This window comes from Phalacrocorax carbo, chromosome 2 (genome assembly GCF_963921805.1).
Source record: "Phalacrocorax carbo chromosome 2, bPhaCar2.1, whole genome shotgun sequence".
NCBI classification, from domain to species: Eukaryota; Metazoa; Chordata; class Aves; order Suliformes; family Phalacrocoracidae; genus Phalacrocorax; species Phalacrocorax carbo.
Window position 1 is genome coordinate 129,014,949 of NC_087514.1, and position 24,648 is coordinate 129,039,596.

The window sequence follows — 24,648 nt, forward strand, 5'->3', positions numbered from 1 at the left end:
CCTAAGCACTGTAAAATGTACCGGGGCTGAGAAAAAGAGGTTAAGGCTAGAGGCTAAACCCAGCATACTGAAGCTGAAATGATTTCTTGAGGGAGAGCTACCTATAGCAGGGCTGGAGGCCTATTATCAAGCACTGGGATGTGATCCTTGAAAAAAATAAGTAAGTGCTTCACACCAACAGTCCTGTTGCAGGCAGGAGACCAGGTGCTGGGATCGGTATCTTTGCAACCACTGTTCGAGGCAGAGCAGATGGGTGCTGCTGGCAAGAAAGTGGCTGCACTACTTATTTGACTATTGGCTGAAAGAGTTGCCTCCAGGAAAAGAGCCACAAACAAAGAGAAAGCCTTAGCTATTTAACATTTTTAATAATTCAATAATAATTTAGTATTTTTAATAATTTAAATGTTCCTTCTTGAGGTCTTCAGATGTACAACGGGAATCTCTACCACTTAAGGCCTTGAGCTGTCCATACAGATAATTAACTAATTCATTATGGCTTTTTGTTATTCTCAACATTTAGATGAGTTTTTCTACTAGCTGGGGGAAGAAGCTTCGTTCAAGAAGGGCTTAGGTGTCAGCCGTTATGCCTAGAGGTACGCTCGCACCTCGAAAGAGCAAGCTTTCTAGCGATGTTTTTCCAAACACAGCTGGCATGTCCTGGGGCCTTCTAAAACTCCGTACGGCAGCAAGGTTGTGGAGGTTTCCCCTCTCGGCTGCTGCTGCTTTTGAGGACGTGGCACATGCAAGCACCAGCTGGACAGCCTCTCCCGGCACCACCAAGGGGTACAAGTGCATGTGAATAACACTGTGCAGCTCTGTCAGAGGCTGACAGATTTTTAACACAGCCATATGTTAAACTCAGGTCTGAATATGATCATAAAAAAAAAAAAAAGTCTTTTACTGCCAACACAGCTGACTGGCTTAAACCACATAAACTTTTTTTTTTTTTAACCTCTTAACAAGTGGCTAGAGAAGGATCATAGAATCACAGAATCATTAAGGTTGGAAAATACCTCTAGGATCATCACCTCCAACCGCCAACCCAACACCCCCATGCCTCCTAAACCATGCCCTGAAGTGCCACATCTACACCTTTTTCGAACACCTCCAGAGATGGCGACTCTACCACCTCTCTGGGCAGCCTGTTCCAATGCCTGACCACTCTTTCAGTGGAGAAATTTTTCCTAATATCCAATCTAGACCTTGCCTGAAAACATTTGGCTCATCTGCTCCCCATTTGCTCAAAGCTCTGGCCACTCGAGCATCTGGCTGTCACAACACAGCAACTCTACTTCTGGAAAAAAATACTACTTTATTACCTCAAAATAGGAAGGCAGGGTGTGGCCTCATTAGCACAACCATTTGGAACAGATTCAGAAGTTGGAGCCTGAATTGTTATTTATTTTAAACCATCCTGGCATTGCTGCACAACTGATTCTCTTCAACTGCTGAATCTGGCACTGAAAGTAAAAGCTGACTAAGAAAACAAGCGTATGAAGTGAGAATACGTTGCTACCCCTAAGAAGTAGGCAAACCATCAAAAAACCCAGAACAATTAATGTCTTTAATAGAAAAATCATTTCTTCCTCAAAAGCAGCAGCACTGAATGCAAGTGTATTACAGTTAAATGAAAGTAACGCCATCACCATTGAGGTCATCTTCATGTATGAAGTAAAATCTTCCAAGTAATTCAGTCCATTTTCTGTACATTTCAGCGTATTAAAATACACTAGAAACAAATAACATGTTTTCTGTTGAGCAGGTGTCACTACCACCATTTCTCAAAGAAAACGCAGTTTCCAGGAACACCGATGTTGGAGAGCAGTTTGGATATAGATTCTATCATTGGCGGTGGACCACAGATGTACCATAAAGTTTCCTTAGAGACATGTTTTTCTAGATCTTTTGCAGATATTCTTCCCTCTGCCAAAGAAAAACGTAGGAAATGAGAACAGAAATATTAATCGTGAAGTAATTTAAAAAAGAATGATTGGTTAGAGGTATTTCAAGCACTCATTCCTTAAAAATGCCAGGCCTGTTTAAGGATAATAGGTATCAAGAGTTGAGGCTTCCAAAACCATTTGTTCTTCTGGGGATTCAGGCCAGTACTTCCAGTTGGAATGCACGGGCTATTAGTCACCGAAGAGGAACACAGCTTACACGCAATTAAAAATCCCATATTCACATGAAAAAAATCAGATAAGTATCTCTAACACAAATAAAACAAATGGAAACATGATGAAATATCTCTCACAAGCAGTCAGCTTATCCTTCACCAATCCTGCCTTAAGCAAAGTAAATCCTTTGCTTAATACTGTCTGGAATAAAGTTTGCAGTGGGAAATACCAGTAGAAAGTACTGCAACTGTTTGAAAACAAAAACTGCAAAGGGAAGATTTTTCTCCAAAGCTTAATACGTACAGTGAAATTATTTAGGTTTAACTCATTTCTCATTTTGAACCTTTACCTGTAAAAATACTAATTTCCACTTATAACTTCATCCTCTAGGATGTAATCAAACTTAAGATTTCAAAAGTCCTCTCTGCCTTACCATTATATTTACCTGTAATGTGTGGCTGAAGTTCTTTACAGATCTGTGAAGTCTGCTGGGTAACGTGGAAACGACACGTGATCTTTCCAGGAAATGCATTCATCAAGTCAAGAATATTTTTCTGTAATATTAAACACACCAGCTTGTACCACAGGCCATTAACCAAAGCAGATGCACGCGCACAGCCCCACACCACCCGTGGTTCCTGCTAAGCACCGAGACCCTTGCATTTCAGCGCTGAGGACTCGATGGGCTTGATTTCAAAGGGCTGACCTCCACTAGTACACAGAGTTTCCATACCTGGAATGCAAATACGCTACCAGCGATGTTGTCAGTGCTTTCCTCTATTTTTTTTTTTTTACTATAGGTTGCAATTTGTAAGGTTTGAACCTAAGAACCAGCTATGTCGTTTCTTGGTTTCTTCCCCAAATAAATTCTTGTTATTTCCTCCTTCTACTTCCATACGGGTTTTTCATTTAAAAAAAAAAACCAAACCCTGCAGTTTGTATTTATTAGGAACTTTCTGAGTCTTGTCTGCTTTATTGGGTAACATTACTGCTCCCTTTACTCTTACATCCTCTCCAAATAAAACCAAAGTGTAATGCTAACGCTATTTTTTACCAGAGTAGCAACTCTGTAATTTTCAGTTCTCTAAGTCACAGCTGTGATAGTTACCACAAAACCCCCAATGACTTCAGTTCAGTAATAAAAAAAAAATAAAAAAAATCTGTCGGTCAGGTACTATAGCTAGCTCTGGAATTAAGAGTTATTTACCGTCTAGATTCTGCCCTGTTCATGATTTTTGCTGCTGGAACAGACGCTGAAAATTCTTTCGTAAAATAATTCTGAAATAAAAATATTTTCTACTCTGTGAATAGGTAAATTAGCTCATTTGGTTACATGTTTGCTTACTAACTACTTACTACACTGAAAGTCTGCCATGGGTGGCTTAACAAAAAACACCCAGACAGATCCTACTTAACAGATAAATCTGTTTCTGATTTCCTAAAAAGACATGGGACGAAGAGCAGCACAGCGAGACGCTGCTGTACGCTGTTCCACTGGTACCTCTAATATTGGCCGGCCTTCACTGCTCTGCATGTGACTCAACTTCTGTCCCCTTCGTATGGAACCACGCACAGTTGGGCAGCACTTGTGAAACTCATCATGTCCGGCTGAGCCGAAGTCCTTAGGACCAAGCCAGAAAGCATGCCTAAGGTAGGCCTTAACCTGCTTACATAACCCTGCGGTCACTCACACCACCGACACGCAACCCATCGCTCTGTCATTCAGCGACACGGACAGAAAGGGGCAGGTATCACACACGTGACATGACCCCTGCAGTACGATTTTTGAGACAGGCTCTCTTTAACTGGATGAAGGAGAATCCGAACAGCAGAGCAGGTTTGTTGCAGCCCAGTAAGTCAGCATGCCAAATGACGCAGGCAGCGCCACAACAGAGGCCTAAGGGCCAGGCCCACCCACAGGGCACAAGCCCCAGCAAGGAAAGGAGGGTCACATTCAGTCCTCGAGAAATCGGGGAAAGCCAGCTAACTGGCACCTTGAAGCAGCAAAATTACTCTGCTTTCCCTTGTAACGCTACTGTTTTGAAAAGTGAGGTTTTCAGAAGCAGTGCATCTGCCTGTGAAATGAGAGCACTTCCACGATGATTATTAGACCAATTACATTAGGCTGAGAGGGAGGAAGGGTGACCCTATATAGAACTGCTTCACCAGGGAACAGGTCCTCCAAAACATTAGCCACAACCACACAGTTCCTCATGGAGACTTGTGCAGATGTATCTCACAACGTAAAGACTCTAGTGATCCTATTTCCTCAATCCACTGCACAGAAATAAAGAATTTTCACATATATGTTCAGGATTTGAGGGACGTGAAGAATGAAGGGAAAGATATATTTAAGCGCTGCAACGTATCATTGTGTTCACTTCTGTCACAGAAGCTGTAATGCAAAAGCTCTGCTGTTATACACTGCTGGAGTGAAACTCGCTACTAACTCCTGCACTGGAAAAAACCATGACTGCTCAGAACAGACTGGGAGATCAGCAGCTGGCCAACTAGAAGAGCAGATAGGTTCTGGTTTATCATCCTGCTTCTAGCAACAAACAAATGACTTTTCAAAGAAAGCAAACATGGTAGAACTACAGAAGAAAAACTAGTGATGGATCCCAACACAATTTCTGGAATCATGATAAATTTTCACCTTCATCTTACCATCAAAAGCTTTCAATACTTCAAAGAAATCTAAATCATTCAGGATGCTTCTTTACAGAAGCTGTGCTAATTTGACCCTAAAAATGTTATCAGTGACCCTTAGCAGCTGAGTGACAACTGATCTTTAACTGCGAGGTCAAGGCTGATGAAGTGCTGCCACAAGCATTGTTACAAGAAATACTTATAAACCCTTCATTCGTAGACCAGTACCCTGTAACAACTAATGTGTTACCAATAAAGCCCCCCTATTATTTGAGAAAGTAATTCCTTTGGATATAATTGTTCTTGGTAGCCTTTAAATTCAATACAATGTGGACTGAGCTGATGTGGTTACAGTATTATAGCATATAGCATTATGCATACTATTAGTGTGTGTATACACATATACATGACAGTATATATAATCTTTAGTATAACTATGAGTAAAATATAGACATTTAGGGTTAACTGACTTACCAGTGAAGTCAGTGAGACCAGGTATGTCCAATAACATCCTTAATTTGTACACTGGCATAATTAACAAAACCCACATGGGATTTCAGGCAGTAGGTGACTTTTGCCTCTATTTGTAGAGGGTCTTACGCAGAGGGCCTCTGGAATTTGCCAACAGACTGATACACACACTAACAGCTGAATATCTGCAAGCTATTGGTTTTTTAAGCTTTTTATTTACCTTAAATAAGAGTTCACTTGTATTTTTTGCACTGTAGTACAGCTTCACTGTTCCCATTTTGTGTCCATTTCCTTTACCCTCTTGGTATCCATGAAGATCTGCTATATGCAGCAGTATAGAAAACAACGGGTTAATTCCAACACCCCCGGCTATCAGCACTAGTTCTACAGGGGAGTCACCAGGCTGAGGATCAAAGAAGAAATCACCTCCCACTCGCAGAGCCACTTCTGAGCCAAGAGTACACTAGGATGGAAAAGAAGATATTTATTTCAAAACTAAAAGCAAAAGTTGAAATATTATTCTTCTTCCACCACAGTCACAAGACTTGCTGGGCTGTGATTTTTTTTTATTTTTATGCACCAGTGAAGGAAAACTTAAGTATTTTAAAATAAACACAGTTTCCAGCTATCTGAAGTGATCTGTCTCAGTTTCTCTACGGACCTAGTTCTACTTTCAGAAGTTTGAGTCTTCTGATAAGGCAGGATGGTGACTCCCCTTCCCACCCCCGTAACAGCTGAAAGAGGAATGATTCACAGAAGAGTTTTTCCACAGTGGTGTGCGGTTGTGAAAACTCAACGTTAACATGTGAGATCACACTTTTACCCAAACCCAGTAATCTCAAAAAAAAAGCCTTGCTATGAGGTCACAGAAGGAAGTCAGAAGGAGTTGCACAGATGCAAGAGGTTCTTCCATCCCCATTCCTAAAACATAAAAACCACCCAGAAGCGCGGCAAGTATCCACAAGAATATTTCTTGTAGAACCACTTCTGCATTTGCAACTTCAGAGTTGCAGAAGAAGAAAAATCAGGGGAAAACTTCCCCTCCACTTGTACATAAGAAACTATTTGTTACAGAAATTGGCCAAAGCATGGGGGTTTTTTGATATATGGAAAACTAAAGCTACAACAAATAAAACATTTGCGTCAGTGCCATCTTGGTAAACTGTATCCCGGTATGAAGGGTGAAACTGCAGTACAGAGAGGTCAGGCAAGTTCTCCCACGTCACTGTAAGCTAACAGAACAAATAGGAGCAGAAACCAGAACTCATTTCAGACCATATATAGGGTTTAAAAAATAAAGTGAAGAGGATAAGGAAGCCAACAAAGGTGGAAAAGAAGAAGAGGGGGGGGGAAACTAGAGGTGTAAGAACTGCTGAAAAAAATAGCAGTTACTCATTCACAGAATAAAAACACTTCCTCCAAAATATCTTTTTGATATAAGGAAACAGTAATTGAAACAAAAGGATTTTCATTCATGACACCTGTATAGTAAGCACAGGTCTAAACACACAACAGTTCCACCCGGAGGAAGAAAGAGGCCCTGTGACACAGGTACTGCACAGAACACAGAGGCTCCTACAGTAGTAATCATGACCGTTAACAAAAAAGTTTTATGCCTGTCCTAATTATTGAATAAAGGATTCTCTCTCGATTACAGTGTAAGAAAATCAGCATTTATTATCTGAAACTAATTTCCCTCTCCCTTTTCAGTGTACACTGCCAGGCTTTTCCACCGTGATTTACTCTGTTTCAGAGACGCATAAATCCAGCAGTGTTCCAAATTCATGTGGCAGAAGGAGGACATAGAATATGGTACCCTTTGTGGAATTCCAACCTGTGATTCTGTGTAATAAGCAGTTTTAGGGAGAAACAATCTCATTCTTGTCTAATCTGCCTCCTTAACCAGCTATGAGTCATCAAGCTGCGCTGTAGGACACAGGAAGAATCCCTCTTAACCATCAGTCTAGTTATAACACACGTATTTCAGCGCATTAGCCATGGCAATAATAACAGTAAGTCAGTTTTCAAGAAACCCCAATACTTTCTGGAGTAATACAGTGAGAAAGCATTGCCCTTTAGCCTGGTTTGTAAATACGGCATTGAAACAGCTTAGACAAGTGAAGCAATCAATACATTGCATGTACATCTTTCTAAATAAAAGGCTGTATTTTCTTAAGCTATGACGTACACTGTGCTGAATTTTATGATTTTATATACAGTAATATTAAAGAATAAATATAAATAACTCTGGAAAAAAAAACAGTGAGTAAATGAGTACTAACTATTCCCATAATATCTTTTACCCTGAGATATCAACTTCACTTATAAATAACTTAAATAGTTAAGTAGCAGAGTTTTTTCACCCTCTACACAACCTTTTCAAATTCTAGGTTGCTATTTTTTTTCCTCTTCTTCTCTAAGGAAAAGCACGTACTTTTGTTTAGCTAGGAGAGTCCATATATACCCTGGAGTTTTCTCCACAGCATCGTGTTTGACCTAGCTTATCTGCTAACTAAAGTTTTTCCTATAAATTCGACCAGAAAACTCAGGAACAGCAAACTGATTTACGACATCAAAAATCCTAAACAGTCTCCAGAGACTGGGAGTTCTGAAGTTAGGCCTTCGTATTCTCTAAAGAGCAATACCAAAAAACAGGTGATCCTCTTGGGTATTATGTGGTCTGCTGGCACATGCACTACAAGTTCTACACAACATGTCAAAAAGGTTATTTTGGGTTTGTTCCACTGGAGGTATAACTTGCTATAACACCAATTAAAATCTGTGGATGGTCACATGCTAACTACTAGATTAGCACGACTTTGGATGTTCTCAATTCTAGTACACTTGCATCAATCTTTACTGTAACTCTGCTGGCCACTGAACAAAATGCCAGTATTTGCAAACCTGGAAGAATCTGTCCATTTAAAGCCTGCAGCCACCTTTAAGAAATACAAATGCCAGGCAGAGAAGAGTAAATAGGACAGATCACCGGGGGCTGTGAAAAGAACAAAAGTTGATAGGACAGGTCATCTATGAAATATGATCAGCAGCAGAAATAGGACTCTTCTGGCTATAACTACATGGGGTAAACGGATAAACAAAACACTGCAAGAGGCCAAAGTGTCAGACTTTACTTTTAGTATAGCAAAAATTAAGACTTGGGCTATGTCAGTATTACAAAAATACCGCATATTTAAAAGAATGGTATAGAAAGTCTGAAGTATTCTCTTGTTTTGCTGTTTCAGAAAAACTGATCTAAACATCTCCCTTTGCTCCCCCTTAATAATCTGTATTTATGTTTATCTGATAATGATTCCCAGTTTGTATTTGTAGAAACGGCCAGGAATGATGGCCAGTTATCAGATGGAACTTTGTAATGTGTAACACTGCCTGTTCGCAGGGACACAAGTTAGAAGTTTTCCAGTATTTTTCAGTTCATGAATTCCAAAGGTGTGAGAACCCTTATACACACTAACCACAATATCACTGTAAGTCCAGCAAGCACAAATGGAGTCACAAGATTACAGTAACTACATTACCACATAAATATCCAATTTCAGTCCCCTACTGAACAAAAGGTTTTCAGATTTACATTGTATTAAAAATGGTTGAACAAATCAACAGGAGTTTTGTAGTCAATAGCAAAAAAGCGGTCAGAAATCACACACACCACCCCTTCTACTCCTCCCAAAAAGAAAAAAAAAAAAAGAAGAAATTCCAAGTCTCACAATCAACAGTTAATCTCATTTACCTCAGTGTGAATCCAGTAAGCAGGAGGATGAAGAGTGTGCTTTACTGCCAGCTCTAATATTCCTTCTCGTTCCAACAGGCCAGGGCTTGAACATATCGAGAATCCCCCAACTACAGACACTCCAGGAATAAAGAAATCAACCCTAAAAATAGGCCAGAAACAAAAAGGTCTTTTAAAAAAGCCAACAACCCCAAACATGGAAAACAAGAACCAAAACAAATGGCTGCCTTTGTTTCAATTTTCTTTCCTTTACACAGACATCTTCATTTCCGTAACATAACTTTTCCAAAAACGGACTTAATCTTGAGTAACGCCATTTCCTTAGAATTAATTTCATCTAGAAACCTGTCATCACCTCTGTTAAAATAGCAGGTTTTTAAGCCATTCTGCTTTTAGCATTACATGCCACATCTTACAACAGACTAGAATTCTAAGTGTTTAAATAAATTATTTACACATTAAAGCAAAAACACAATATGGTCTGACAGAATGGCTTAAATCTCACTCTTTGGTCCATTTCATGGGCTCTTCAATTTTCAAACCTAAGAAGATTGGAAAACTAATTTTAGGGAAATAACTTTTGATTAAACATTTTCTTGAGAAGACGAAATATGTGAAGTAAACCCACAGCCTAAAACACTTCTTAGATGAAATATCAGTTACTGGAAGCAGAATTGCTTTAGCGCTTGGACTGCAGTGCCCTCTGGTGGCAGATATCTTTTTTCTCGTTGATAGAAAATTGAACTGGAATAAATTACTCCCATTTTTTTTAAAGTTGAAGTAAACCATGCATGACTTTCTACACATTGGAAGGTAACATATGGCTAAGCTTTTGAAACAGCAGCAATTTGAGAGTATGGATGGCAAGCCATTACTACATATGAGCTATAATTGTTTTTCATAAAAGTAAGCCTTTGATATTCCAAACAGTATCAGAAAAAGTTAGAAGTTGGTTTATGATCTAACATTTAAACCCCCCTGTGTTACATAAATCTTTAAATGCTTCAATTTTCTACAGCACATAACAAAATCCCTGTATTTCAAAAGAAAGCTAATTGTCCTGGTCCACTTAGGAAACAACCACAGTGCCAAGTACTAGAGAATCATTATTTGATTCAAGCCTGAGTTAGGCTGGCTCAGTACGACTTAAATGAGAATGCAACAAGAAATACAGACTGGCTTCCACTGCACAGGTATTTTCTTTAAACAGCAAGTCTGTCTTCTTCATGGAGATCACAAATTCTTGAGGGAGGAGAAAAGCGCTTGGAATAGTTCACTACTTTTTAAAGACAAAATCTTGCCTGCCTAGTTCCCACAAAGCTTCACCCTTCCAAGAAAAATACCCTCTTTCTCTGGAAGAATGCACAAAGTGTGATGCATATAATACTATAGTGATATAATTTTTAACTTTATACTAATAAACTTCATGGTGTATAAAGGTATCTGACTGCAAATGAAAGGTCAACAACCAAAAATAGTTGAGAAGGCTTATTTCACTGTCCTCAGCTTCTGCAGCCTGACTGACCACAGGGCTCAGCTGTCCAGCCAGTAAGGTTCTAGGAGATTAGAAAGGATGACTCTTGTATTGCAGCATTTATTCGATCAAAGAACACCTCAAGATGCTACTAAAGCTCTTTACCACCCTCTGGTGGAAAATAATCTTACTACTTACATTAACCAAAAAAAAAAAAAAAAAGAAATTACATTTATGCTGTAAAGTAAAAAATTACATTCAAGGCAAAATGTTCTGCCTGACATATAAGGGAAATATTATTCATGTCTAGTGGGACATACAAAACCAAACATTGCTGTAAAATCTAAAGCAAATGTAGTTTTTACCCTTCTAACATACTAATGTAGGCGTAGGTTTCTTTCTATATTGGTATTTCTTTCCCAATTACACAATTCTGAGATATTTCAGTGCATTAGACTATATTATAGCGGACTAGCTTGTGTTTCTAATGGCTTGTCTCATCTTAGCTGTGTGTAGGAAGGATAAGAGGACTCCTGAAGAAACACCACCTGTGACAGCTTAAGTGAAGAGTAATTGTAAGGAAAAACAAGGGAAAAAAAAACCAACTTTATAAACCCACAACAAGGAGAGGTGCAAAAAGACATAAAACAGAGATCTTCGGGTGGTTTTTAATTTCCCTCCTTTTAAAGGCTACCTAAGCCAAGTCTTTAAAAAAACAACCATTAGCAATTACTGAAGGAAGAGATCAGAGCATTAAAACCATAAAGCTACTTCTTCAAAGTATTTATAACATGCATATACCTCAATGCATGTTTTAGTAAATCAAAATGTAAATCAAAACAGCAACAAGTCTCTTCATTATTACTTGATGTCAGATAAAGACCAATATCTGGCAGCATGCTTGCAAAATAAATTAACTTTTGCTTTGAAAAACTCGACAATTAGAACACTTGCAAAAAATATATACATTTTAGTGACAATCTTTGGCTGTAACATCTTCTTATAGGAAATTCTAAGAAGTTAGCCTTTTCTTCTCAGGAAATTGTGGCCTGGTGTTTTGTACTGCTCATCAAAAAATACAACCACAGTTTATAGCTACAAGGACAGAAAAGTTGTTGTATCCTTACAATAACATTAGAATACTTTCAAGGAAGAAGAAAATGAAAAAGAGTAATTATAATTAAAGCTTTCGGTTTTTAGCATGATAATTTCAAAAACATTTTTGGAGGGTAAACGCACTTTCCAAGTACTGGCAAGCAAAAATTTAATATGAGTCACTGCACATGTGCAAGAACTGCAGCAAATTACTCCACAAATTATTGCAATCAACATCTTGTGTTCTGGTTCTAAATTTAAAAGCCAGCATATTAATGCTACATGAGGAACATATGCTGTTAATACCCTAGCAGCTATGCTTTGATTCCAGCAAAACCACTTTCAGATGGCCTAAGCCAATAAAAAGTTTAAGAACATTTAAATGACCAATGCCAAAAGCAATTACTCATAGTTTCAAATTAATTTTTAAGAGAAGAAAAAAAAGTGATTGAATGGGAATATTTTTAACAAGGAAGGAAGACAAACATGAAAATCTACAATTTCCCTGGGAAAAAAAAAAGCTGTAAGGTTGCTTAAACAAACAGCTAATTATTTCAAAGGCTTAATAATTCAAGGGTTTTTTTATTTTCAAGTTTGCCTATCTATATTAATTAGGTTATCTATTAATCTGGCCTAACAGGCTTAATTTTCAGCGTAGAAACTTCTAGTGGAAGAAATAAAAGTTGAACAGGCAATTCTGATTTAATTATAAACCAAAACGAAATAATTTGCAAATCAGGAGCAGTCTCAGCACCCAATAATAAACCATCATATTATATAGATTAACGATTTTTTTTTCCCCCAAAACTCCAGTATCAGAGGCCTTTTAACATTTAGTTATAGTGGACTTCTGCTAGTAAATTTCCCCTCAATATCGGAAAATCTTACCACTGTCCTGCTTTGAAAGTAAAATCTTTATTAGCAATAGCCAAACGAAGCCTTTTGACTGTCTCCGATTCATTGGCGATTCCACACACTTTTGCTTGCGAAATAACCTGACAAGAGGAAAATAAGCCATTCTGTTACATAGGTATCATTTGCAGCAAAAGTACTCAAGAATCTGTGAGATACCTATCGCTTTGCATGGTATCTGCAGCGTTTCATCACCTAAAGCACCAATATTTTTTCACTGGGGTGGACAAACAAAAATGGATTCACTTACATAGTCACTGAACGGAGAGATGGTTTCCTACTTACAGTCCACCATGTCTGCCACTTTGGTCAAGTTTATTCTAAGGTTATACACAAACTTATTTTATTTCAGTGGAAAAGAACGTAACGATGAAGAGAAGCGGTTACTAGTTACCCCTTTTCAGATTCTTTTGACATGTATACAAGGCAAACCCTCCTGTATCTTTCCAGCAACAAAATAAAAAGATCTCTGATATCAAGACTGACAAATGAAACTTGTGAAAGATCAGCTGCTACTAAAGTCCCAGGGAGAACTCTGGATTTGTATCTAGTTTTATTTAAGTAATTAAATGCATTACTGAAAGACTGTGCATTAGTGAAACCAAACCAACAAGCCTGGTGTTACTGCTTTTAGACACATACCTATCTGACCACCTGTGTGATCTACGAACACAGGGAAACTGCGACAGAAGCATTCATTGCTAGTTAACAGAAGAGTGTTTGTTTGGGAAAGGATGTAAGGGCCATAGCTGGTACCGCTTTTATAGAGATTAAAAAAAAAAGAAAAATAATGTTTTTCTAAATGTAAAGCAGATTTTGTGAGAGTACCACTGGGGAGGAGCTTGCCACTTAAACTTTGATGCCTATCAGTACAACATGGATTTTCATCCCCTCTCCTTCCTGCCCTTCCTCTTCAGGTATTTTTGAGGTCTAATTAACCTTTTTCCTCTACAAAGCAAGGAATGCCCTACATATTTTCTGTATAGGCCAATATACAGATTTTGCTCTTAAAAAATGCTGATGTCATTTACCACACTAGGAAACACTAATAATACCACCACAACTCTACCATTTCTCATTTGTATGAGATCAAACAGATTAAAAAAAAAATTACACTTTAAGCAACTATGCTCTAATTTAAAACACATGGCAGGAAATTAATTTATTCATAAAGCAACATCTGAACACGTCCACTGTCCCATTAAACAGCAGGACATTTGCCAATTTAAAATAAAGGAGCATACATTTCTTTTCCATATTAGCAGACAGTATTAAATGGGGAATGCAATCACTCTAAGTTCACAAGAGAAATGTCAGACATGACTTCAGCGGTTGTTCTGAAACGGACATTAAGTTTGCATCTTCTTCATTCCCTTCTTTACTCTTCACTACACTCCTCAATTTGTTCTTTGGCTGCTACATCTGACAGAGCACTGGAAATTTCATTCTTAATCAGTATAAAGTTATTACAAAAATTGAATTTGAGTCGGGGTGATCAAAGACATTCAACCAGTATCTTGGACCATCACAACAGTTGCAGCGAGAGGGAGGACGACACAGGACTCCAGGTGTTCTTGCCCTGGTCCTTCACATTATCACTCTTCAACAGCGATACTGTGTAGCACGCACACTAATGTAACACAGACCTATGACTCTCATCTTTCTACAGGACTGAAATGGCCAAATAAGGCAATGCAGACTGAGGTAAGCTAACTGCTGATTATATGGAATTTAAAACCAAGCAGAGGATTTATAATAAACTTATTTTAAAGTGGTCAGAAATACAGTAACAAAGAACAAATCAAGCATTAAAAAAAAAGAAACAGCATAATCCTCTGATATGCAGAGAATTTGCAGGAGCAGAACTGACCCCGCTCTTTCACCTATCCCATACAGCTTTCTTCTCTTCCTCAGATCTTATGCAACTCCTTGTACCACCTCAGAGCTCCCAACACCTCATAAGGATCCATTTTCCATGTATTTTCCAGCTACCCAGAGTTTATGTTGCTTGCTTTTTCTGCCCAAGTCAAGCAATCAGAACCACCCAAGATAAAAAAACACAAACTCAAAAGTGCAATCACTTTTTTCATGACAGAACCAAACAAGGACATGCATCTGTCTGTACCTGTCTCTATACTCATTCTGTCCATGTACTGAGTTAATTTGGCATAAATTGAATCTGAGCAGCTGTACATCCACATGCAATGTCGATCTGTACTCAGGTAAGAGCTGGCATTAGACGTGAGTAGCTGAGGCACAGCCCTGAGACACATGGTCCCCGAAGCTGGCTCACACCCTGACAGCTCTGGTAATGGGCAGAATGAGCTTGCATTTGTGTCATTCATCTACAGTCTCTGTCACAAGTACTGAATCCTCAGATTTGGGGGTTACCTATATATCCCCTCCACCCAGCCCTGTCAAGAAGAATTCACTTGGCCTGTGACTTACTCTCAACTACAGTTAGGGAAAAACCTAGCAGAGAAGAACTTAATTACGTACAAATATGCACGCTAACATCTCTGTAGTGTGTTTGAGAACACGTGGTTTTGTCCTGCTGTGTGACACATGCAGCACTGGCCTGTCATGAACAGCTACTCAAGACTGAGAGAAGCTAACTAAACAATGGAGAAAATTTGGCACCATTTCCAACTCCTAGGAACTAAAGATGGGATTTTACAGTCAAAAAAAGTGCTGTACTCCTCCAGAAAAGTAAAAGAAAAATGCAGAATTGTTTCAGTAGTGAAATGCTTATGACAGTGGAAGTCATATTCTCTCAGTAATTAAAAATTCAAAACATCCACTTCAGCTAATTACAGAAAGGAAATACCTATATGAAGTGCAAGAGTATGTTCACCCCGAACGTTATGAAAAAGAATGTTCACTGCACAAACCTGAGATCCAGAATACGCATTTCTGGATTTTGAGGGAGAACCATGCTCTATCTTCCTTGTACTTGTCAATTAAAATAGTTGGAAACTAAGATCTTTTTTACAATTGTCTATCATCTCTCCCTTCAAATTTTCTACACTATTTATCTTACCTCCTATGTTATAAAAGGAAGTTTTCCACATTTTTAACCTCAAATATGAATCAAAACTGTAGAAACCCATAAAAATCTGAGAAGACTGTGTAGAGATGGTGGGTATTGGTGTGCTTTCATTACTTACCATAATCCATACTTTACCAGAATTCTATTAAGCTTCTTGTCCAACAAAGTAGACAGTATCACATGTCACCAACAATTTTGATAATTCATCACATTTCACCCATTGATCCCAAAATATACCTACTTTACAACAATATCAAATATGAAAAATGAGGAGAAAAAAAAAGTAAAAAAACTCCAGTAGAAGAGAAAATGAAGCCTAAGAATCAAACACAATTATCCAGTTTCTTCACAACCAAAAAAATTACATCCTGAAGAAAAGAACACTAACCTCCTGGCGAAAATTATTTGCCGTCCTCTCTAAATGGTCCATTTTCCTCTTTGATTTTATTGTGCTGCAAGAAAAGGCAAACAAAGAGAATTGCCATTTTGAAAACCATGCTACTGCCCCTTACTGATATGAATTTCTATTTACATAACAATTTGACAGGGTAATCCAGTTTACATTCCAGGTGACATAAATCTAAATAAGAATGAAATATATATACACAATTGGGAGTTAAATAAGTATTCATAGGTTTATAATCATTTGTCTGCTTCATTTTGACAGTGTATCATGACATTCTCTTTAAAAACAAAACAAAAAAAAAGCAGCATTTGTAGATACAAAACCTACCTGTTCGCTGTGCAGTAACAAAAAGCAGAGTGCCTCAACACCACCAGTGCAGAATGAGTGGGAAAAATTCTGCTAGCACCTCTCAGTAATTGAGGAACAGTAAAACCCACATAAATAGTAGCGTGAGCCATGATGACTGGGCTGTCTTCAGAATCACCAGCTCCTGAAAAACCCACATAAATATTTGTTAAATAAAATACACACCATTTGACATGGCTTGTTTTCATTCTTTATTTCCATTAAACCAGAAAGGCCAAAGCTCAGCTGAAGCTAAAACTAGCAATAGACATATAGGGTAACAAGAAGGAATTTTAAAAGTACGGAAGTACTGTAAAGAAGTGAAAATGTGCATCCATTGACTGAACAGGAAGACAACCTTGTCACAGATGGTATGGAAAAGGCTGAAGTACCCAACACTTTCTTTGCCTCAGTCTTCACAGGCAGAGCCTGCACACAGACCCCTGCTCGTACCAGAAGTGTTTGGGAAGGAGGGGGATAAGTAGGAGTGGGGCCAGCAACTGCTTAGAGAAGCTGGATGTATTCAAATGCACAGAGCCAGATGGGTTACGCTCAAGGTTGCTAAGAGACACAGCTGACATGCTTGTGATGCTACTGTCTATTACCTATGAAAAACAGTTATCAGAGAAAAGTCTCCAATTGACTGCAAAAAGACTAACGCATGGCCACCTTTAAGAAAGGCAAGCAGTGCCTGCATCCAGACAGCACCACCTCAGCCTCTGGAAAAGTGCTCAGAAGTTGTCCCCTTAGCTGTGGGAAAGCTAAGAAGGTAATTGGGGAGATTCAACACAGATTTACCAAGGGCAAATTATGTTTGACAAATCTGAACACCTACTGCGATGAAATGTCTGGTCATGCAGCTCAGGGGACAGGAGTGGTTACAATATACCTTAACTTTCCTGTGGCTTTTTACACCACCTCCCACAGGAAATGCATGAGGAAGGTGAGGCCAGGGGGGCTGCTGAAAACTGGCTGGGTGAGCAGAGAGACTTGAATGCTTGATGGCTTTAGTTGCTGGCTAGTAACAGTAAGAGTATCCTGGGGCTGACATTGTTCAGTAAGTTTATCAATAACTCAGATGATGAGACTTGTGAATGATACCAAATTAAAGAGATGGTTGACATGCTGAATGGTAGAGCTTTACTCCAAAGGGGCACTGAGAAACTGCAGGACTAGAAAACAAACCTCATGAACTTAAATAAGTACAAAGGTCTACACCTGGGACTAGCTTAATCTGGTGCTGGAGCAACTGTCCTGCTCCAGGCAAGAGCTTTGACTAGATGACCCTCAGAAGTCCCTTCCAGCCAACGTATCTGTGATTCTAAATGCTCAAACAGTATTGAAGTTTGAAAGAAGATCAAACACTGAATATGCATTCCCTTTCTACTGGTAAAGGAATTATTCTGGTTGGAAAATTTTGTAAACATTAAATAAAAATGTTTGTTTACAGGTTTATTGAAAAAAATGTCAACTCCTCATACTTCCATATTTCCTACATAATACATACATCTCTGAACAGTTTAGTGAGTGGCAGACACGTGAATGCACCACAGCTGAAAGTAGTGTGAAGCTTCAAAACTGCATACTCAGACAGAGCTATGACACAGAAAGACAAACTGCCATGTACAATATTAAAAGTAAATCAGAAATATCCTTCACTTACAAAGTGTAGGAACAGGTTCATAGTGAGCCAAGAGATATTTCTCATTCCTTGTAAATCTGCCTTTGTTTTTCCTAAAATGGATTAGCATGATTCTCTCTCATATTATCATCACCTATCAAATTATCGTAGTATTTCTACAATGCAGCCCATTGCTTCTTTAAAGCATTCTTAATCTTCTACTTCCATTTAAATCTCTTTTCCTGGATTCTTTTAAACGACATAATTTATTTTCAAAATGTTTTTGTTTTTCATTTTGAATCCTTTGAAATGGCAATGATCCAGCTTGTTTAACTAATCAGGCCTATACTCTCAAGGCTTTCACTGACAGCTGCATTGGCTGGTCACTTGGTAATTTGTCCTGTTTGTAATCTTGTACAAATGGGAGGCAGAGCTTTTGCAAATTAGGCTGCTCAGGAATTGAATACATTTACTGGAACTACTCAAAATGCCCCCTTTCAAGCACAAGAAATACTTCCTGCAGCTTTTAGCTGTCCATAATTTTTAATAGCTTTTTAGCATTTAATTCCATAGCAGCTTACAACTTTTGAAGAGGAATTATTTAAAACTCATCTACCACCAGTGACCAAAATTAACATTTTTTTACCATAGCATACACAGAGTATATTTGTATTTAAACAAAATATGTTAGCACTTTCTACATGCAAATACGTAGAAGCTATTGATAACAAAAGTATTAACATTCTTAAATTATTTTAGCAAGACAAAGTATGCATCTAATGAAGAAGTCACATTCCTCTACATCAGTATCTTCAGTCTGTAAACCCTGAGTGCTCACAAATTACTGAGTTACTCAAATTCATGAGATCATTTTATGATCCAGAGTCTTTTAGATAGCAGATCTTGGGTTATATCCATCTACATCTCCTTTTTTTTTAAGCTTCCAAGTGCATTTTGATTCATGTTTTCAAGCTTTTCACTCTACCACATTAACTAATTCAATGTAAAAATGAAGTTTGAAAGTGGACATTCTTATTTGAGCTGTTTATGCCAATAGCTGTGACTAATTAAATCATCACAACATCACAATGAACGACAAAGTCCAACGCTTTGCTTCAGAAGCCAAGGTCTAAGAATAAATGTTTAATTATTCTTTTTTCATCTTTTTTTTTTTTTTTAATCACCGCACATCCTTCAAAACCCTTTCTGCAAGTGCTACTAAACACAGCGACATCTGCTGGTAAAGTAAGTGGCCTAACTTTAAAATCCTATTCAAAGATTCCGTATTCTTTATTTTACGGATTCTACCTTAATCATTCTACTGGTAAGGTTGAGAGTCTCTTAGAGCTGGCCTCATTTTCACTGCTACCACTTTAGGAAGCAAGTATATTCAGTTCCACACATGAAAATGTGGGGGTGAAAAAAAAAAAAGGGAGTAAGTAGCAATACATAATACTGACAACAAAACAAACATCAGCCTTATTTTCTTGTAGCAGCTACAATTTTGAGTCAGGGCTGAAAGATCCTCTTGATACAGGCTATTTTAAGACTAAGACCCTACCCTAAATTAAAAATAAGTCTCCAACTAGTTCAAGCTACTTGTTGCATTTACACTATCATCAATCACTTTCCAATCCTGAAAATCACAATAAAAATTGTAATTTTTAATCTGTAACTAATAAATTTCAAAATCTCTTTTAACAAGTTCTGGTTCTCCTCTACCATATACAAGCCTGAGTCACGCCTTTCCAAAACGCGAACAGCCTCCCCCCCGCGCTGCCATCTCTGCAGCTTTCTTGGCTCATCCTGCTCCTCAGCAATTCCCTGCCCTCCAAGAAGCACAATGCTTCAGCCTCCCAAGCTCCTGCCTGGTGGGATGTTCTGCCTTTATTTTTGTTTCTCTTCTTACCCAAGCCCTTAAGGAAACAGCCATTCCAAACACTCGCTTTCTTCCTTTGCTCTGCAGAGAGAAAGGAGTGCTTCTTTTGCATATGACTCCTTCCTCTCCTCAATTAAAATCAAGCAAGTCATCCACTCTCTTTACCCTCTGACCCACTGGCCCTGGGTTAATATCACTGGAGATCTACGACCGCATCTCTTCCTTTCCTCAATGCTACAACAGTATCTGAAGAGAGTTAACTTTTAGTTAACCTCTACCTCACTGAAGAGCAAACTAGTACATGAAGTTAACGCAAGAGAGCGTTGAAGGAGAAACAAGGGTACTTAAGAAGAATAGGAAATCTTTTACCAAAAGCAAGTGTATAGATACCCCTCCAGGTAAACCGCCCCTCCTGCAAAAGTCACCACCGAAAACAAGCTTTTCCCCTTGAGGTAGCATTAGGGAGCACACGGCGGGGGCAGGACCACGGGGGAAGCCTGTGCTTGACGGAGGCGAGGCAGCATTAAGGAGGCCAGAGGGCTGCGTCCCCGCCGCCCTCCCACCTCGGCGCGGGAAGCAGGGAAGGACAAGGTGGCAGCGGGGAAGGACAAGGGTGAGGCGTCCCCCCACCGCGAGGGAGCACCGCTCCGCGCCGCCTATCAGGCGCGGAGGCGGCCAGGACGGGAAGCCGGCAGGGCCGGGGGGGGGGGGGGGATCGGTCGGGGCGGGGGATCGGTCGGGGTTGGGGTCGGCGGCCCGGCCACGGCGCCCACCCGGGGCGCGGGGCTCCGCTGTGAGGGGAGAGGAAGCGGGGAGACCCCCGGGAAGCCACCGCGCGCCCCTACCCGCCGCTGCCGCATCACGTGATGGAAGCCGCTCTGGCCCCGCCCCGCCCGGCCGCGGCGCATGCGCCCCTGCGTCCCGTATCTGTTTCCGCCGCTCGCCGGCGCCATGTCGGTTTTCCACGATGAGGTGGAGATTGAGGACTTCGAGTACGACGAGGAGACCGAGACTTACAGCTACCCCTGCCCTTGCGGAGACCGCTTCCTCATCACGCGGGTAACGGCGGGCGGGCAGGGAGGGAAGGGGAGGCTGGGGAGGGGAAGGAGGCGGGGGAGAAGCAGCCGCCGTCCCGTCTCCGTCGGCCGCGGGTGCCTGTGGGTCGGACAGACGGCCGGTCGGTGATTTGTCTCCTTTCCGGGGGCTCTTGCAGGGGGACCTGGAGAATGGCGAGGACGTGGCCACCTGCCCTAGCTGCTCTCTCATCCTGCGCGTCATTTACGACCAGGTGGGTGCGAGGAGACGGGAGGCCTGTCGGGCATGGCCGCGGCCTGCTTCCCCCGGCGCCGCCTCTGCCAGCGTCGAGTCTCGATTTGCTGTTTTCTGGGGAAGTTCGGTGGCGGCTTTAAAAATCCCGTGGTAAACGTGGGATGGGGTTGTGTGAGCGAGTGACACTTTTGTTTGTTACTACGGGTCCTGCCTCATCTCTTGTTTTTCTCTTCTCTTTCTCTTGTCGTGTTTGGGGTTAAAAACGTGCCTGCTGGGGTGAGCGTGGGGTGGAACACAGACAAAACAATACCAGTGGTGTTAAGATAGTATCATAGAATGTCCTGAGTTGGAAGGGACCCGTGAGGATCAGTGAGTCCAACTCCTGTCCCTGCACAGGACAATCCCAAAACCCACACCATGTCTTTGAGGGTGTTGTTCTAGTGCTTCTTGAACATTGTCAGGCCTGGCGCCGTGAGTACTTCCCTGGGGAGCCTGTTCCAGTGCTCCACCACCCTCTGGGTGAAGAACCTTTTCCTAATATCTAGCCTAAACCTCCCCTGTCACATCTTCCTGACATTCCCTCAGATCCTATCACTGGTCACCAGAGGGAAGAGATCAGTGCCTGCCCCTCCTCTTCCCCTTGTGAGGAAGCTGTAGACCACGATGAGGTCTCCCGTCAGTCTCTTCTTCTCTAGCCTGAACAAAGAAAGTGACTTTAGCCACTCTTCAGATGGTTTCCCCTCTAAACCTTTCACCAACTCCATGGCCCTCCTCTGGACACTCTAATAGCTTTATATCCTTAATATACTGTCACACCCAAAACCACACACAGTACTTAAGGTGAGGCCACACCAGTGCAGAGTAGAGCAGTACAATCACCTCCCTCGACCAGCTGCAATACAGTGCTTGATGCATCCCAGGACATGGTTGGCTGCCTTGGCTGCCAGGGCACACTGTTGGCTCATGTTCAACTTGCTGTCGACCAGAACCCCCAGGTTCTACTCTGCAGAGCTGCTCTCCAGCCTCATTCCCCAGTCTGTATGTACATCCAGGGTTGCTGTGTCCCTGGTACAAAAATCCAGCACTTGCCAGTGTTAAAATTCAAATGGTTGGTGATTGCCCAGCTCTCCAGTTTGTCTAGATCTCTCTGCAGGGCATCTCTGCCCTTGAGAGCGTCAACAGCTTCCAGTTTTGTGTCATCAGCAAACTTAATTACTATTCCTTCAAGTCCTGCATCCAAGTCATTTATGAAGACATTAAAGAGTACTGGCCTGAAGATGGATCCCTGTGGAGCCCCACTAGTGACTGGCCACCAGCCCCATGTAAATCCATTTACTATGACCCCTTGAGCCCAATCTGTCAGCCTATTGCTCACCCAGATGATGTATTTATGACTGTAGCAGCCCTGTCAGCTAGCCTAATAGTTTTTCTTACCTAGTAGGCATGGTATGTCTTTCATGTTTTGGGAGACAGACTCATACCAGTAATACCCAGGCTAGAATACAGAATGGTTTCTGGTGTTTTTTGAGGGAGCAGAAATCCAAAAATAATAAAAATCATCTAAAACTCTACTTGCTGTCTTTAGGAACAGTTCATGCGTGATGAAGTTGTTGCTGAACCTTTGGCAAACAAGGAATTGATTAAGTGCTGATGAATCCATCATGAACTATTGCTGCTATGGAATAAGAAGGTGTGGGGATGGCAACTGTGGAAAGAAAAGCTCCTGGAAGCGCTCGCTGCTGTGAGATAAAAGTGCAATAACTGGCTGTCTTCGTAATTTGAGTGAGAATTTGCTGGGACATCAACACGTTGAATGGGTTTTGTTCAGAAGGGTTATACATTTTAAAAATTGTCTAGGTTGCCATATGTATTCCAGAAGACTTGGGGAGTATGATCCTAACAGACAGGAAGTCAGTATATAGACTTGTGTCGAGTTGTGAAATTGTTTATCTAGCGATGGCTTCTTAGCCTATGGAGAAAAGCAGGCCATGTGTGGGTGTGTAGCAGGGTGAATTGGCATAGGGAGCTGAAATGTGGGGAGACAAAATTTAGAAGTGCCATGATGCCATACAGAATTACAGCTTTGACAAGCGTGGTATCACCTAGGACGTGGGCTCGCGTACTTCCCGCCTATGCTGAATATGGGGAAAAATAGGAGACCCGGAACTGACGCTCTACTACTGTAAGCACAAAGAAGATGCAGTTGTATTTGTATCTGCAGTGGGTGCAACACATGACTTGGGACAAATTTGTTTCTTAAATTGCAGTTGCATTGAAACAGCTTTGGTAGGTGTTACCAAATGACTCTCTGACATAATAATGATGTATTTTTGTGGGTGTTGTGTGAAATGAAACAAAAGGAGTCAGACTTTTTTTACCCCTGCAAAGCTAGTAATGTACAAATGGACTTGAACTTGGAAGTGGAATGTAATTTACCCATATTTTGTGATTTGACTGTTGCAGCAACTATAAAATGGGCTGCAGTTCTTTGTGCCGTTTGCAGTAGTATATTTGCTGAATTTCTCAGTCTTCGTTCGTTAGGTTCTGTCACTTCCTGGATAGATGCGCACATTTCACTTAAATAATAAAAATGAATTTTTTAGGGTAGAAAAGAGTTGGAAGAGTGTACTCCAAAGTACATTGATTCCAAGACTACTTCTTGTATTACAAACCACTGCATTTAAATATTTATTTAAAAATTATGGTCATTTGTGTGCTTTAGTAGGATTTCACATCTGTGAAGTTAAATTTTGGGGAAAATACTTGTGTGGCATTTATTTTGCTCCAGGCACTAAAGACAAGTAAGTCTTACTGAATTCTTGCGTTCAACTGTTTTTGTTCTTGCAACGTTCTGTGAATGTTGAAGATGAACATTCTAATTATTTTTCTCAAAAAAAAAAAAAAAAAAGGGTGGGGGGAAACCCACACCCTTCAGTTAGAAGTTTTGAATGCAAGATGCACAACCCAAAGTGTTTTCATGCCTAAACCAGAAGGTGGCACTCATGTTACTTGGATAATCTGCTTCAAAATAATGCTGCAGTACTTTGATTAGCTAAATCTTATCAAATATTTATTTTGACTATTTAAATAAAGCTATTTAAAACTGCACCAGTGGTTATAATAGGCCATTGCCTCTTCTATTTGTGCACCAGACACAATGATTTCCAAAGGTGTTTAGTTGCTGCTGCCGCTGTGGTAATGATCCTGGAATTTGTTCAGGTTAGCTAATAGTGTTTCAGTCTATCAATAGATGCTATAAAGCAGATTTACAGGAACCCTGTTTAAGCTCCTGTTGAAATGTCTACTGCATAAATATCTTAAGGATTTTCCACAAGCCTTCTACATAAAGGGAAATAGAATAAGTTTCAAATGGAACATCAGGGGATGTGTACTCAGAAATCATTACATCAAAGTAAATTGCCAGGTGTAGCATCTCTAAAGGTGCATAGATTTTACAGAAGTAATCTGACCGTATTTCATTTTACAGTGAAAGTAAGGCACTGTCATAAAGACTTATGAAACTGGTGTACAGAATTATTTATACTCCATATGGCTGAATTCCTACATGGTTGTGAAAAGTGTTTTTCCAATTGAAGTTTACTTGCGCTGT

The 24,648-nt window shown here is 40.2% G+C and overlaps 2 protein-coding genes across 5 annotated transcripts; one reads left to right on the plus strand and one right to left on the minus strand.

Annotated features, from left to right (window-relative positions):
• Nucleotides 1-1,545: 1,545 nt before the first annotated feature.
• OXNAD1 (oxidoreductase NAD binding domain containing 1) lies at nucleotides 1,546-20,697 on the minus strand. Of its 4 annotated transcripts, XM_064444323.1 has the most exons (9): nucleotides 20,615-20,697; nucleotides 16,252-16,414; nucleotides 15,907-15,970; nucleotides 12,446-12,552; nucleotides 8,989-9,130; nucleotides 5,664-5,700; nucleotides 5,458-5,558; nucleotides 2,563-2,671; nucleotides 1,546-1,923 (listed from the first exon to the last, which is right to left on the minus strand). In XM_064444323.1, exons 2-9 carry the CDS (start codon nucleotides 16,380-16,382, stop codon nucleotides 1,769-1,771), a joined length of 846 nt encoding a protein of 281 aa, XP_064300393.1. In that variant the 5' UTR covers nucleotides 16,383-16,414; nucleotides 20,615-20,697; the 3' UTR covers nucleotides 1,546-1,768. The 4 variants fall into 4 exon arrangements, with proteins under 4 accessions (XP_064300393.1, XP_064300390.1, XP_064300392.1 ...); XM_064444320.1 differs by having other exon boundaries at nucleotides 5,458-5,700; XM_064444322.1 differs by lacking the exon at nucleotides 20,615-20,697 and adding an exon at nucleotides 19,935-20,017 and having other exon boundaries at nucleotides 5,458-5,700.
• Nucleotides 20,675-24,146, plus strand: DPH3 (diphthamide biosynthesis 3). Its single transcript, XM_064444325.1, has 3 exons — nucleotides 20,675-20,828; nucleotides 20,983-21,057; nucleotides 22,624-24,146. The coding sequence occupies exons 1-3, from the start codon at nucleotides 20,676-20,678 to the stop codon at nucleotides 22,687-22,689; spliced, it is 294 nt and encodes a 97-aa protein (XP_064300395.1). The 5' UTR covers nucleotide 20,675; the 3' UTR covers nucleotides 22,690-24,146.
• Nucleotides 24,147-24,648: the final 502 nt, after the last annotated feature.

Bases quoted from the DNA above. Each gene is read 5' to 3' on its own strand.
- OXNAD1 (XM_064444320.1), bottom strand. From the start codon at position 16,382: ATGGCTCACGCTACTATTTATGTGGGTTTTACTGTTCCTCAATTACTG. The intron at 2,672-5,457 runs GTAAATAAAAAG...TTAATATTACAG, and splicing joins CAAGTGAACTCTTATTTAAG to AAAAATATTCTTGACTTGAT. The intron at 1,924-2,562 runs GTAAATATAATG...TTTCTTTGGCAG, and splicing joins ACTTCAGCCACACATTACAG to AGGGAAGAATATCTGCAAAA.
- DPH3 (XM_064444325.1), top strand. From the start codon at position 20,676: ATGCGCCCCTGCGTCCCGTATCTGTTTCCGCCGCTCGCCGGCGCCATG. The intron at 20,829-20,982 runs GTAACGGCGGGC...GGGCTCTTGCAG, and splicing joins ACCGCTTCCTCATCACGCGG to GGGGACCTGGAGAATGGCGA. The intron at 21,058-22,623 runs GTGGGTGCGAGG...TGCTGTCTTTAG, and splicing joins TGCGCGTCATTTACGACCAG to GAACAGTTCATGCGTGATGA.